Source organism: Ranitomeya imitator, chromosome 4, assembly GCF_032444005.1.
Source record: "Ranitomeya imitator isolate aRanImi1 chromosome 4, aRanImi1.pri, whole genome shotgun sequence".
Taxonomy (NCBI): Eukaryota; Metazoa; Chordata; class Amphibia; order Anura; family Dendrobatidae; genus Ranitomeya; species Ranitomeya imitator.
The window spans coordinates 329,759,053-329,774,931 of record NC_091285.1 but is presented as its reverse complement, the minus strand read 5'-3'; the positions used below and the strand labels follow the sequence as shown (position 1 = coordinate 329,774,931).

At 45.1% G+C, this 15,879-nt stretch overlaps 1 protein-coding gene across 3 annotated transcripts in view; it reads right to left on the bottom strand.

Moving 5' to 3' along the window:
- PLXNB2 (plexin B2) overlaps nt 1-11,370 on the bottom strand; it is a 304,814-nt gene extending 293,444 nt beyond the window's left edge. The window contains exon 1 of one of the 3 annotated variants that reach the window (XM_069764921.1): nt 11,226-11,370. Coding sequence is in view for 1 of the 3 variants with exons in the window: in XM_069764920.1 (XP_069621021.1) it covers nt 11,290-11,339 (50 nt within the window). In the remaining 2 variants the exon portion in view is untranslated. The remainder of the gene's footprint in view (nt 1-11,225) is intronic. The other 2 variants (XM_069764920.1, XM_069764922.1) reach the window with 2 other exon arrangements.
- Between the last annotated feature and the right edge of the window lie 4,509 nt (nt 11,371-15,879).

Below are 15,879 nucleotides of genomic sequence, written 5' to 3'. Positions count from 1 at the left end.
ATATATTGCCTGTCTCCTTACTTCTCAGTCTGACACCACAGACACAGAATGCACACTCATTCTGACACCTTCCCAATCTGATAACCTTAAAACCTTTATCATTGTAATGTTTATGCACTACGTAAATAACATGCACCCCTGATGTCTCACCCCTTGTAAGGCCATGCCCCTCCCCCCACACCTTCTGTGTAGCAGGACATTCTACTGTCAGTACAGTAAAGAATTTCTACCTGGCAATGGCCATATAACAATCATTCCTCCAGGCACCAATATGTGAACAAAACCATTTGTAGCTATATAGATAATGTGACATACAGTATATCGTATGTGGCAATGGGACAAGTCACCGATGACAATGAACCTGGCAGCCAGCAAATGTGTCTCATGATGGTTAAGAAAAGCAGATCACAGCCTGTGTGCCAGGCACGTCACATCCCACAGCAGTGGAGCAGTACATATATATATATATATATATATATATATATATATAGTCCTTATAGGACACGTCCCATGGCGGTGGAGCAGTACATATATAGTCCCTATATGACACGTCCCAAGGCAGTGGAGCACTACATACAGTATATATAGTGTCCCTGTATGACACGTCCCATGGCGGTCGAGCACTACATATAAGTACACATATATAGTCCCTATATGACACGTCCCATGGCAGTGGAGCAGTACATATATATATAGTGTCCCTGTATGACCCGTCCCATGGGGGTGGAGCACTACATATATATATATATATATATATATATATATATATATATATATATATATAGTCCCTATATGACACGTCCCATGGCAGTGGAGCAGTACATATATATAGTGTCCCTATATGACACGTTCCATGGCAGTGGAGCAGTACATATATATATATAGTCCCTATATGACACGTCCCATGGCAGTGGAGCAGTACACACATATGTATAGTCCCTATATGACACGTCCCATGGCATTGGAGCAGTACATATATATAGTGTCCCTATATGACACGTCCCATGGCAGTGGAGCAGTACACATATAGTCCCTATATGACACGTCCCATGGCAGTGGAGCAGTACATATATATATATATATATATATATATATATATATATATAGTCCCTATATGACACGTCCCATGGCAGTGGAGCAGTACACACATATGTATAGTCCCTATATGACACGTCCCATGGCAGTGGAGCAGTACATATATATAGTGTCCCTATATGACACGTCCCATGGCAGTGGAGCAGTACACATATAGTCCCTATATGACACGTCCCATGGCAGTGGAGCAGTACATATATATATATATATATATATATATATATATATAGTCCCTATATGACACGTCCCATGGCAGTGGAGCAGTACACACATATGTATAGTCCCTATATGACACGTCCCATGGCAGTGGAGCAGTACATATATATAGTCCCTATATGACACGTCCCATGGCAGTGGAGCAGTACATATATATATAGTGTCCCCATATGACACGTCCCATGGCATTGGAGCAGTACATATATATATATAGTGTCCCTATATAACACGTCCCATGGCAGTGGAGTAGTACACATATAGTCCCTATATGACACGTCCCATGGCAGTGGAGCAGTACACATATATATATATATATAGTCCCTATATGACACGTCTCATGGCAGTGGAGCAGTACATATATATAGTGTCCCTATATGACACGTCCCATGGCAGTGGAGCAGTACACATATATATAGTCCCTATATGACACGTCCCATGGCGGTGGAGCAGTACATATATATAGTCCCTATATGACACGTCCCATGGCAGTGGAGCAGTACATATATATATAGTCCGTATATGACACGTCCCATGGCAGTGGAGCAGTACATACATATATATATATATATATATATATATATATATATAGTCCCTATATGACACGTCCCATGGCAGTGGAGCAGTACATATATATATAGTCCCTATATGACACGTCCCATGGCAGTGGAGCAGTACATATATATATATATATATATATATATATATATATATATATATATATATATATATAGTCCCTATATGACACGTCCCATGGCAGTGGAGCAGTACATATATATATAGTCCCTATATGACACGTCCCATGGCGGTGGAGCAGTACATATACAGTGGGGCAAAAAAGTATTTAGTCAGTCAGCAATAGTGCAAGTTCCACCACTTAAAAAGATGAGAGGCGTCTGTAATTTACATCATAGGTAGACCTCAACTATGGGAGACAAACTGAGAAAAAAAAATCCAGAAAATCACATTGTCTGTTTTTTTAACATTTTATTTGCATATTATGGTGGAAAATAAGTATTTGGTCAGAAACAAAATTTCATCTCAATACTTTGTAATATATCCTTTGTTGGCAATGACAGAGGTCAAACGTTTTCTGTAAGTCTTCACAAGGTTGCCACACACTGTTGTTGGTATGTTGGCCCATTCCTCCATGCAGATCTCCTCTAGAGCAGTGATGTTTTTTGGCTTTTCGCTTGGCAACACGGACTTTCAACTCCCTCCAAAGGTTTTCTATAGGGTTGAGATCTGGAGACTGGCTAGGCCACTCCAGGACCTTGAAATGCTTCTTACGAAGCCACTCCTTCGTTGCCCTGGCGGTGTGCTTTGGATCATTGTCATGTTGAAAGACCCAGCCACGTTTCATCTTCAATGCCCTTGCTGATGGAAGGAGGTTTGCACTCAAAATCTCACGATACATGGCCCCATTCATTCTTTCATGTACCCGGATCAGTCGTCCTGGCCCCTTTGCAGAGAAACAGCCCCAAAGCATGATGTTTCCACCACCATGCTTTACAGTAGGTATGGTGTTTGATGGATGCAACTCAGTATTCTTTTTCCTCCAAACACGACAAGTTGTGTTTCTACCAAACAGTTCCAATTTGGTTTCATCAGACCATAGGACATTCTCCCAAAACTCCTCTGGATCATCCAAATGCTCTCTAGCAAACTTCAGATGGGCCCGGACATGTACTGGCTTAAGCAGTGGGACACGTCTGGCACTGCAGGATCTGAGTCCATGGTGGCGTAGTGTGTTACTTATGGTAGGCCTTGTTACATTGGTCCCAGCTCTCTGCAGTTCATTCACTAGGTCCACCCGCGTGGTTCTGGGATTTTTGCTCACCGTTCTTGTGATCATTCTGACCCCACGGGGTGGGATTTTGCGTGGCGCCCCAGATCGAGGGAGATTATCAGTGGTCTTGTATGTCTTCCATTTTCTAATTATTGCTCCCACTGTTGATTTCTTCACTCCAAGCTGGTTGGCTATTGCAGATTCAGTCTTCCCAGCCTGGTGCAGGGCTACAATTTTGTTTCTGGTGTCCTTTGACAGCTCTTTGGTCTTCACCATAGTGGAGTTTGGAGTCAGACTGTTTGAGGGTGTGCACAGGTGTCTTTTTATACTGATAACAAGTTTAAACAGGTGCCATTACTACAGGTAATGAGTGGAGGAAAGAGGAGACTCTTAAAGAAGAAGTTACAGGTCTGTGAGAGCCAGAAATCTTGATTGTTTGTTTCTGACCAAATACTTATTTTCCACCATAATATGCAAATAAAATGTTAAAAAAACAGACAATGTGATTTTCTGGATTTTTTTTTTCTCAGTTTGTCTCCCATAGTTGAGGTCTACCTATGATGTAAATTACAGACGCCTCTCATCTTTTTAAGTGGTGGAACTTGCACTATTGCTGACTGACTAAATACTTTTTTGCCCCACTGTATATATAGTGTCCCTATATGACACGTCCCATGGCAGTGGAGCAGTCCATAAGATGTAGAAAAGCCGGCGGCCTGGATGGAATCCTACCAGAAATGCTGAAGTACAGCCCACCAGAAATACAGGCTGCAATGGTTAAACTCTTCAATATTGTACTGAGTGCCGGCTACTTCCCTCGTACCTGGAACCAAGGCCTCATCACACCCATCCACAAGAGTGGGGACAGGTATGACCCAGCCAACTACAGAGGCATATGCGTCAGCAGCAACCTGGGAAAACTGTTCAACAGTATCCTGAACAAGAGGATCCTCACCTTCCTCACCGAGCACAACGTCCTCAGCAAGAGCCAAGCAGGGTTCATGCCGAACAACCGCACCACTGACCACATCTATACTCTGCACAGCCTCAATCAGAAACACGTCTACAATACAAAGAATGAGAAGATATACGCCTGCTTTGTGGACTTTAAAAAGGCCTTTGATTCAGTGTGGCACCCGGGCTTATTCCTGAAACTGCTGGAGAGTGGAATAGGAGGAAAGACCTACGATGTCATCAAAAGCTCCTACACCGCGAACAGCTGCAGCGTGAGTGTGAGCGGCAAAAGAACGGCTTTTTTCCAGCAGAGCCGCGGAGTAAGACAAGGCTGAAGCCTAAGCCCAACGCTCTTCAACATCTACATCAACGAGCTGGCTACCGCCCTGGAATCCTCCCCAGCACCAGGTCTCACCCTCCACGACGCCCAGGTGAAACTCCTGCTGTATGCAGATGACCTGCTGCTGCTGTCACCAACCGAGAAAGGCCTCCAGGACAACCTGAAAATCCTAGAGAAATTCAGCTCCACCTGGGCCCTACCGGTCAACCTAAAGAAAACCAACACCATGGTGTTCCAGAGGAGAAAGAGAAGATCAGACCAACACCCATCATTTATCCTCAACAACTGCGACCTCACAGGAACGGACAAATATACCTACCTGGGCCTAGAGATTCACCGGTCAGGGAACTTCAAACAAGCCATAGAGACCCTGAAAGACAAGGCCTGCAAAACCTTCTATGCCATCCGAAGGACACTCTACCATCTGAAGCCACCAGTGAGGGTCTGGCTAAAAATCTTCGACTCCATCATCGCCCCAATCCTCCTGTATGGCAGCGAAGTCTGGGGTCCTCACACCTACCCAGACTGGTCAAAGTGGGACTCCAGTCCAACAGAAATATTCCACCTGGAATTCTGCAAGCACCTTCTCCAGGTCCATCGGAGCACCTCCAACAGTGCTTGTCGGGCCGAGCTGGGCAGATTCCCTCTACACCTAACAGTTCTAAAGAGGGCGCTGTCATTCCGGGCTCACCTGCATAGGAGCAATCCAAGCTCCCATCACCATAAAGCCCTGATACATGTAGGTGAAACAGAAAAACCAGAACCCTCGGAACAGCCCAGCCAAACCCAACCGGAGCAGAACACCAATCACAACAACCTGACAAAAGCCGGAATTAGGAAGATGGCAGATGAAGGCCAGGAGAGCTATGTCAGTGACTGGAAGAATGATATCATCAGCTCACAGAAACTGACCATGTACCGGAGCCTACAGAGAGATTACAGACTGGCCCCATATCTGGAGAAACTCCCGGACCCCAGAGACCGCAAGATCCTGAGCCGATATAGACTCAGTGCCCACAGTCTGGCCATCGAATGTGGCCGACACAGGCAGAGCTACAAGCCCAGGGAGGAAAGACTGTGCCAACACTGTGATCAGGAGGCCATAGAGGACGAAACCCACTTCCTGCTACACTGCTCCAAATACTCAGCAGTGAGGGACACTCACTTCAGGAGACTCTCACATCTCTTCCAGACTTCATCACCATGAAGGAGGAAGAGAAAACATATATCCTGCTGGGAGAAGAAGAGAGAGCAGTGGAGATAGCAGCGCGGTATGTGAGCGAATGTCATAGACTGCGAGAAAGAGAACTATGATGCCATGGACTATAGCCCCCAACCTGAACCTGCCCCATCCACCTCCCCTATGCCATGGACTATAGCCCCCAACCTGGATCTGCCCCATCCACCTCCCCTATGCCATGGACTATAGCCCCCAACCTGGATCTGCCCCATCCACCTCCCCCACAGCCCCTATCCCTATTGCCTCTATACACTTGCTTTGGCAAAACTGATGTGTATTTGGTCCTGCCAATAAAGCTTCTTTGAATCATATATATATAGTCCCTATATGACACGTCCCATGGCAGTGGAGCAGTACACACATATGTATAGTCCCTATATGACACGTCCCATGGCAGTGGAGCAGTACATATATATAGTGTCCCTATATGACACGTCCCATGGCAGTGGAGCAGTACATATATATAGTGTCCCTATATGACACGTCCCATGGCAGTGGAGCAGTACATATATATATATATAGTCCCTATATGACACGTCCCATGGCAGTGGAGCAGTACACATATGTATAGTCCCTATATGACACGTCCCATGGCAGTGGAGCAGTACATATATATAGTGTCCCTATATGACACGTCCCATGGCAGTGGAGCAGTACATATATATATATATATATATAGTCCCTATATGACACGTCCCATGGCAGTGGAGCAGTACATATATATAGTCCCTATATGACACGTCCCATGGCAGTGGAGCAGTACACATATATATAGTCCCTATATGACACGTCCCATGGCAGTGGAGCAGTACATATATATATAATATATATATATATATATATATATATATATATATATATATATATATATATATATATATATATATATATATATATAGTCCCTATATGACACGTCCCATGGCGGTGGAGCAGTATATATATAGTCCCTATATGACACGTCCCATGGCGGTGGAGCAGTACATATATATATAGTCCCTATATGACACGTCCCATGGCAGTGGAGCAGTATATATATAGTCCCTATATGACACGTCCCATGGCAGTGGAGCAGTACATATATATATATAGTCCCTATATGACACGTCCCATGGCGGTGGAGCAGTACATATATATATAGTCCCTATATGACACGTCCCATGGCAGTGGAGCAGTATATATATAGTCCCTATATGACACGTCCCATGGCAGTGGAGCAGTACATATATATATATAGTCCCTATATGACACGTCCCATGGCGGTGGAGCAGTACATATATATATAGTCCCTATATGACACGTCCCATGGCAGTGGAGCAGTACACATATATATATATATAGTCCCTATATGACACGTCCCATGGCGGTGGAGCAGTACACATATATATATATATATATATATAGTCCCTATATGACACGTCCCATGGCGGTGGAGCAGTACACATATATATATATATAGTCCCTATATGACACGTCCCATGGCGGTGGAGCAGTACACATATATATATAGTCCCTATATGACACGTCCCATGGCGGTGGAGCAGTACACATATATATATAGTCCCTATATGACACGTCCCATGGCGGTGGAGCAGTACACATATATATATATATATATAGTCCCTATATGACACGTCCCATGGCGGTGGAGCAGTACACATATATATATATATAGTCCCTATATGACACGTCCCATGGCAGTGGAGCAGTACACATATATATAGTCCCTATATGACACGTCCCATGGCAGTGGAGCAGTATATATATATATATAGTCCCTATATGACACGTCCCATGGCGGTGGAGCAGTACACATATATATATAGTCCCTATATGACACGTCCCATGGCAGTGGAGCAGTACACATATATATAGTCCCTATATGACACGTCCCATGGCAGTGGAGCAGTATATATATATATAGTCCCTATATGACACGTCCCATGGCGGTGGAGCAGTACATATATATATAGTCCCTATATGACACGTCCCATGGCAGTGGAGCAGTATATATATATATATAGTCCCTATATGACACGTCCCATGGCGGTGGAGCAGTACATATATATATAGTCCCTATATGACACGTCCCATGGCAGTGGAGCAGTACACATATATATAGTCCCTATATGACACGTCCCATGGCGGTGGAGCAGTACATATATATATATATAGTCCCTATATGACACGTCCCATGGCGGTGGAGCAGTACATATATATATAGTCCCTATATGACACGTCCCATGGCAGTGGAGCAGTATATATATATATAGTCCCTATATGACACGTCCCATGGCGGTGGAGCAGTACATATATATATAGTCCCTATATGACACGTCCCATGGCAGTGGAGCAGTACACATATATATAGTCCCTATATGACACGTCCCATGGCAGTGGAGCAGTATATATACAGTTAGGGCCAGAAATATTTGGACAGTGACACAATTTTCGCGAGTTGGGCTCTGCATGCCACCACATTGGATTTGAAATGAAACCTCTACAACAGAATTCAAGTGCAGATTGTAACGTTTAATTTGAAGGGTTGAACAAAAATATCTGATAGAAAATGTAGGAATTGTACACATTTCTTTACAAACACTCAACATTTTAGGAGGTCAAAAGTAATTGGACAAATAAACATAACCCAAACAAAATATTTTTATTTTCAATATTTTGTTGCAAATCCTTTGGAGGCAATCACTGCCTTAAGTCTGGAACCCATGGACATCACCAAACGCTGGGTTTCCTCCTTCTTAATGCTTTGCCAGGCCTTTACAGCCGCAGCCTTCAGGTCTTGCTTGTTTGTGGGTCTTTCCGTCTTAAGTCTGGATTTGAGCAAGTGAAATGCATGCTCAATTGGGTTTAGATCTGGAGATTGACTTGGCCATTGCAGAATGTTCCACTTTTTGGCACTCATGAACTCCTGGGTAGCTTTGGCTGTATGCTTGGGGTCATTGTCCATCTGTACTATGAAGCACCGTCCAATCAACTTTGCAGCATTTGGCTGAATCTGGGCTGAAAGTATATCCCGGTACACTTCAGAATTCATCCGGCTACTCTTGTCTGCTCTTATGTCATCAATAAACACAAGTGACCCAGTGCCATTGAAAGCCATGCATGCCCATGCCATCACGTTGCCTCCACCATGTTTTACAGAGGATGTGGTGTGCCTTGGATCATGTGCCGTTCCCTTTCTTTTCCAAACTTTTTTCTTCCCATCATTCTGGTACAGGTTGATCTTTGTCTCATCTGTCCATAGAATACTTTTCCAGAACTGAGCTGGCTTCTTGAGGTGTTTTTCTGCAAATTTAACTCTGGCCTGTCTATTTTTGGTATTGATGAATGGTTTGCATCTAGATGTGAACCCTTTGTATTTACTGTCATGGAGTCTTCTCTTTACTGTTGACTTAGAGACAGATACACCTACTTCACTGAGAGTGTTCTGGACTTCAGTTGATGTTGTGAACGGGTTCTTCTTCACCAAATTAAGTATGCGGCGATCATCCACCACTGTTGTCATCCGTGGACGCCCAGGCCTTTTTGAGTTCCCAAGCTCACCAGTCAATTCCTTTTTTCTCAGAATGTACCCAACTGTTGATTTTGCTACTCCAAGCATGTCTGCTATCTCTCTGATGGATTTTTTCTTTTTTTTCAGCCTCAGGATGTTCTGCTTCACCTCAATTGAGAGTTCCTTTGACCGCATGCTGTCTGCTCACAGCAACAGCTTCCAAATGCAAAACCACACACCTGGAATCCACCCCTGACCTTTTAACTACTTCATTGATTACAGGTTAACGAGGGAGACGCCTTCAGAGTTAATTGCAGCCCTTAGAGTCCATTGTCCAATTACTTTTGGTCCCTTGAAAAAGAGGACGCTATGCATTACAGAGCTATGATTCCTAAACCCTTTCTCCGATTTGGATGTGGAAACTATCATATTGCAGTTGGGAGTGTGCACTTTCAGCCCATATTATATATATAATTGTATTTCTGAACATGTTTTTGTAAACAGCTAAAATAACAAAACTTGTGTCACTGTCCAAATATTTCTGGCCCTAACTGTATATATATAGTCCCTATATGACACGTCCCATGGCGGTGGAGCAGTACATATATATATAGTCCCTATATGACACGTCCCATGGCAGTGGAGCAGTATATATATATATATATATATAGTCCCTATATGACACGTCCCATGGCGGTGGAGCAGTACATATATATATAGTCCCTATATGACACGTCCCATGGCGGTGGAGCAGTACATATATATATATATAGTCCCTATATGACACGTCCCATGGCGGTGGAGCAGTACATATATATATAGTCCCTATATGACACGTCCCATGGCGGTGGAGCAGTACACATATATATAGTCCCTATATAACACGTCCCATGGCGGTGGAGCAGTACACATATATATATAGTCCCTATATGACACGTCCCATGGCGGTGGAGCAGTACATATATATATAGTCCCTATATGACACGTCCCATGGCAGTGGAGCAGTATATATATATATATATATATAGTCCCTATATGACACGTCCCATGGCGGTGGAGCAGTACACATATATATATAGTCCCTATATGACACGTCCCATGGCGGTGGAGCAGTACACATATATATATATATAGTCCCTATATGACACGTCCCATGGCAGTGGAGCAGTACACATATATATAGTCCCTATATGACACGTCCCATGGCAGTGGAGCAGTACATATATATAGTCCCTATATGACACGTCCCATGGCGGTGGAGCAGTACATATATATATAGTCCCTATATGACACGTCCCATGGCAGTGGAGCAGTATATATATATATATATATAGTCCCTATATGACACGTCCCATGGCAGTGGAGCAGTACACATATATATAGTCCCTATATGACACGTCCCATGGCGGTGGAGCAGTACACATATATATAGTCCCTATATGACACGTCCCATGGCAGTGGAGCAGTACATATATATAGTCCCTATATGACACGTCCCATGGCGGTGGAGCAGTACATATATATATAGTCCCTATATGACACGTCCCATGGCAGTGGAGCAGTATATATATATATATATAGTCCCTATATGACACGTCCCATGGCAGTGGAGCAGTACACATATATATAGTCCCTATATGACACGTCCCATGGCGGTGGAGCAGTACACATATATATATATAGTCCCTATATGACACGTCCCATGGCAGTGGAGCAGTACACATATATATAGTCCCTATATGACACGTCCCATGGCGGTGGAGCAGTACATATATATATAGTCCCTATATGACACGTCCCATGGCAGTGGAGCAGTATATATATATATATATATAGTCCCTATATGACACGTCCCATGGCAGTGGAGCAGTACACATACATACAGGCTGCAGGTAAGAAGCCACAGGGGAAGTTCCAGCACAAGTTGGCGGCCACATCCCCGTGTAGCCTCAGGCTGCTCCATACACTGCGCGAAGTTCATGTCAAAGTCCAGGCAGAAGCGGGAGCCCCTCCGTCCACACCGAGCGCCCACCACTCCAACAGGTGATGCCAGCCATGCCACCTGAGCCCGCCCGGCGCCACTCACCCGGGTCCGTGCGGTACAGGAGCAGTCAGCCGGCGGCGCCCATGTCTGGGAGGCGATTCCTTACCCTGAACGTGGAGCGCCAGGCACAGACACACCTGTGGGCGATGCACACATCCGCTCCCCAGCACAATACCAGACAGGAAACAGAAAAAAAAATCCAGAGGAGAAAAGAGAGAGGGAGCGAGAGCCGGTCCTCCTCCCTCCGCTCAGGATCGGGTTACAGCCTGGCCGTGCTGAGGAATGGCGGCGGGCGGGAGGAGAGCGATGTCTGCGCCTCATCCAGTCACTGCTGCCTCATGAGTGATGATAACAAAGGTGCTGTACACTGCAGCGTATCCTGGCATGGCGAGCAGCCGCGCTCTGTGCCACCATGTACCGGACAGTGAATGGCAGCTGTCACCTCACAACGCCCGTATACTGGCAGTGCTCTCACCTCAGGGATGGTGCCAATGTCTCGTCACAGGGAGCGGGCTGCTGCCCAACCTCTACTATGTGTATACTACATACAGTACAGACCATAAGTTTGGACACACCTTCTCATTTAAAGATTTTTCTGTATTTTCAAGACTATGAAAATTGTACATTCACACTAAAGGCATCAAAACTATGAATTAACACATGTGGAATTATATACTTAACAAAAAAGTGTGAAACAACTGAAATTATGTCTTCTATTCTAGGTTCTCCAAAGTAGCCACCTTTAGCTTTGATGACTGCTTTGCACACTCTTGGCATTCTCTTGATGAGCTTCAAAAGGTAGTCACCAGGAATGGTCTTCCAACAATCCTGAAGGAGTTCCCTGAGATGTTTAGCACTTGTTGGCCTTTTACCTTCACTCTGCGGTCCAGCGCACCCCAAACCATCTCGATTGGGTTTAGGTCTGGTGACTGTGGAGGCCAGGTCATCTGGAGTAGCACCCCATCACTCTCTTTCTTGGTCAAATAGCCCTTACACAGCCTGGAGGTGTGTTTGGGGTCATTGTCCTGTTGAAAAATAAATGATGGTCCAACTAAACGCAAACCGGAAGGAATAGCTTGCCACTGTAAGATGCTGTGGTAGCCATGCTGGTTCAGTATGCCTTCAATTTTGAATAAATACCCAACAGTGTCACCAGCAAAGCATTCCCACACCATCACACCTCCTCCTCCATGCTTCACGGTGGGAACCAGGCATGTAGAATCCATCCGTTCACCTTTTCGGCATCGCACAAAGACACGGTGGTTGGAACCAAAGAACTCAACTTTTGATTTATCAGACCAAAGCACAGATTTCCACTGGTCTAATGTCCATTCCTTGTGTTCTTTAGCCCAAACAAGTCTCCTCTGCTTGTTGCCTGTCCTTAGCAGTGGTTTCCTAGCAGCTATTTTACCATGAAGGCCTGCTGCACAAAGTCTTCTCTTAACAGTTGTTGTAGAGATGTGTCTGCTGCTAGAACTCTGTGTGGCATTGACCTGGTCTCTAATCTGTGCTGCTGTTAACCTGCGATTTCTGAGGCTGGTGACTCGGATAAACTTATCCTCAGAAGCAGAGGTGACTCTTGGTCTTCCTTTCCTGGGGCGGTCCTCATGTGAGCCAGTTTCTTTGTAGCGCTTCATGGTTTTTTGCCACTGCACTTGGGGACACTTTCAAAGTTTTCCCAATTTTTCAGACTGACTGACCTTCATTTCTTAAAGTAATGATGGCCACTCATTTTTCTTCACTTAGCTGCTTTTTTCTTGCCATAATACAAATTCTAACAGTCTATTCAGTAGGACTATCAGCTGTGTGTCCACCAGACTTCTGCACAACACAACTGATGGTCCCTACCCCATTTATAAGGCAATAAATGCCACTCATTAAACCTGTCAGGGCACACCTGTGAAGTGAAAACCATTCCCGGTGACTACCTCTTGAAGCTCATCAAGAAAATGCCAAGAGTGTGCAAAGCAGTCATCACAGCAAAAGATGGCTACTTTGAAGAACCTAGAATATAAGACATAATAAAAAAGTGTGAAACAATTGAAATTAAGTATATAATTCCACATGTGTTAATTCATAGTTTTGATGCCTTCAGTGTGAATGTACAATTTTCATAGTTATGATAATACAAAAAAATCTTTAAATAAGAAGGTGTGTCCAAACTTTTGGTTTGTACTGTATGTATATGCACTGTCCTGTGGTGTTACTATATATGTATATGGATCGCCCCCAGACACAGGGCCACAGGTTACTCGGTACCGGTCCTTTCTGTCTCGGTTCTGGGGTTGTCACGGTGGCTGGACCCGGTCATGACCCTGCTAAGGGGCGTCCAATAAAGGTGATAGTACAGTCTGTCAGAGGTTCGTGACGCCACCTGTGGTGTTCGGTCAGAGGGACCGACGCTGCTGTGGAGTCCGCTGGGGTGATGGAATGGCAGCTGGATGGTATAACTTCCCACAGGTGAAGTATGTTCCCAGGGCTTCCCAGTAAGGTGGAAGGTGATGGTGTGAGGTGCAGGCAATAACGAGGACACAAGGTTGCAGTCTCTTTACCTCTTTACTGAAGGCTTCAAGATCCTCAGTCCAGAGCACGTTCAACCGGGCTATCAGAGACCGGCCGGTCTGATGGGCACATCCAGAGTTTCCTTCGCAGATGGAAATCGTTGCCTACCAATAGCGCCTGTGTGTTGTAGTCCTACCCTGCTGAGCATTCGGAATAGTCCTCACAACTGCTGTTCTCGTTCATTCGTTCTCTACAGCTTTCTCTCTCTCTCTCGTTCTTTGGTTCCAGATGTTACTAGTTTCTAACGTCCCCCAGATATGTTATGGCTAGGACACCACCCGTTTGACGGGAAGGCTCGGAGCTCTTCCGGGACCCTAGAGACGCCCCTCTCCACGCGTTGCCCCCTATGTCTTCGTAGGTGTAGTAGGTAGACAGCCAACCTATAATTAACTGTCCAGCGGAATTTGAAGTAAGGCCTGAAGTCAGTTACTCCTACGGTGATCCGGCCACCAACTACGTGCCTCAGTAAGATGTTGCCTCTCTCTCTCGGCACGACTCTTACTGGCTCTCCTTTGTGCTTGATCTCGTTTGCACTGTTCCACAATATCCTTCCCTTCCTGTCTCACTCTTGGATACCGCCGCAGGGTGTGGAGGCGCGGTTCCGTTACGTTCTGTTCTGTTCGCTAGGCACCTGCCAGGTTCCCACGCCTGACAGGGACCCCCCTGTGCCTTCTCCCTGCAACACCCCCTGCCACGGGATGTTGCCTGTTTCCAACCCAGTCAGCTTCTAACTAACTTCCTCCCCAGCCCCTAGCTTTACCAGTGTGAGGAGTGGCCCAATAAATAAAGCCTTTTTCTCCCCCTAGTGGCCGGAGTGTGAAGTGTAATGTGTTCTGGTGATACCTGGTCAGGAGAACTCCTTAGTGCCATCAGACATACCGCCACTCTCCTTAGCGGCAGAGTGCCATACTGCAACGACCAGGTCTCTGGGGCGCTGCACTCCCCCCTGGTTAAAGGGACACTGTCACCTGAATTTGGAGGGAACAATCTTCAGCCATGGAGGCGGGGTTTTTGGGTTTTTGATTCACCCTTTCCTTACCCGCTGGCTGCATGCTGGCTGCAATATTGGATTGAAGATCATTCTCTGTCCTTCATAGTACACGCCTGGGCAAGGCAAGATTGCCTTCTGCAGGCATGTACTACGGAGGACAGAGAATGAACTTCAATCCAATATTGCAGCGAGCATGCAGCCAGCGTGTAAGGAAAGGGTGAATCAAACACCCAAAAACCCCGCCTCCATGGCTGAAGATTGTTCCCTCCAAACTCAGGTGACAGTGTCCCTTTAAATCCCTGGACTGGGAAGAAGAACAACAATATAATACAGCAAAAGGACATACAACATTTTTGAATGCTAAGAACAAGTAAATAGAAAAGGTGCTTCCCTTTATGGGAGGTGAGGACGCTTGAACGTTACAAATAAAAACAGGATTAAATATTTTTTAAATTACATTTGGACTATAAATAACTCTCAGTACCCAGCTTGGTATTCGACTAAGTGCAAATTCTGAACAATAAATTAACTCTTCCTTTAAGGGCGTATACGCTGAACCCACTAAAGGCCTACCATAGAATGCTACATAACTCAACTTTTCTTTCCGTTCCAACTTCCCCAATGCAGGACCGCCTAGCTCCTTGGCTGGGCCTACTGTCATTGTGCCGACCATCTTTCTACATCTCTCAGGAGGACTCTCTCTCTAACCCCCACGGGTTCACTTCCAAGCTTTCCTGTCCTCAATCTTTGTCAACATTATTAAACTGTCTAAATTCTTCAACATTATTAACGTTTCAACCTTTATTAAAGCAATCATCAAACACTCCCTTTAAGAGGGACCCAAGTCTCTGGTGCAGATTCTCTATCAGCAAGCAAATTCACAGCAAGCAAGTCCTTCATCATGTCTTCGCAAAGTCTTCTTTGGCTTGTAAAACCAGTAGGGAGCACCTTTAAAAAGGTGCAAACTATATACAAAGCAGTTCTGAATCATTCACCGTCCATGATCTGGCAGTCTTTAAAACAATGATGAACGTTGTGCAACAGTAGAAAAACAGTAGAAAACAATAGGGATCCCGGGTAAACAAAGGGATCCCTAGGAGTTAACCCTGGACGGGTTGAAAGTAGCAGCAGGAAGCAGTGAAC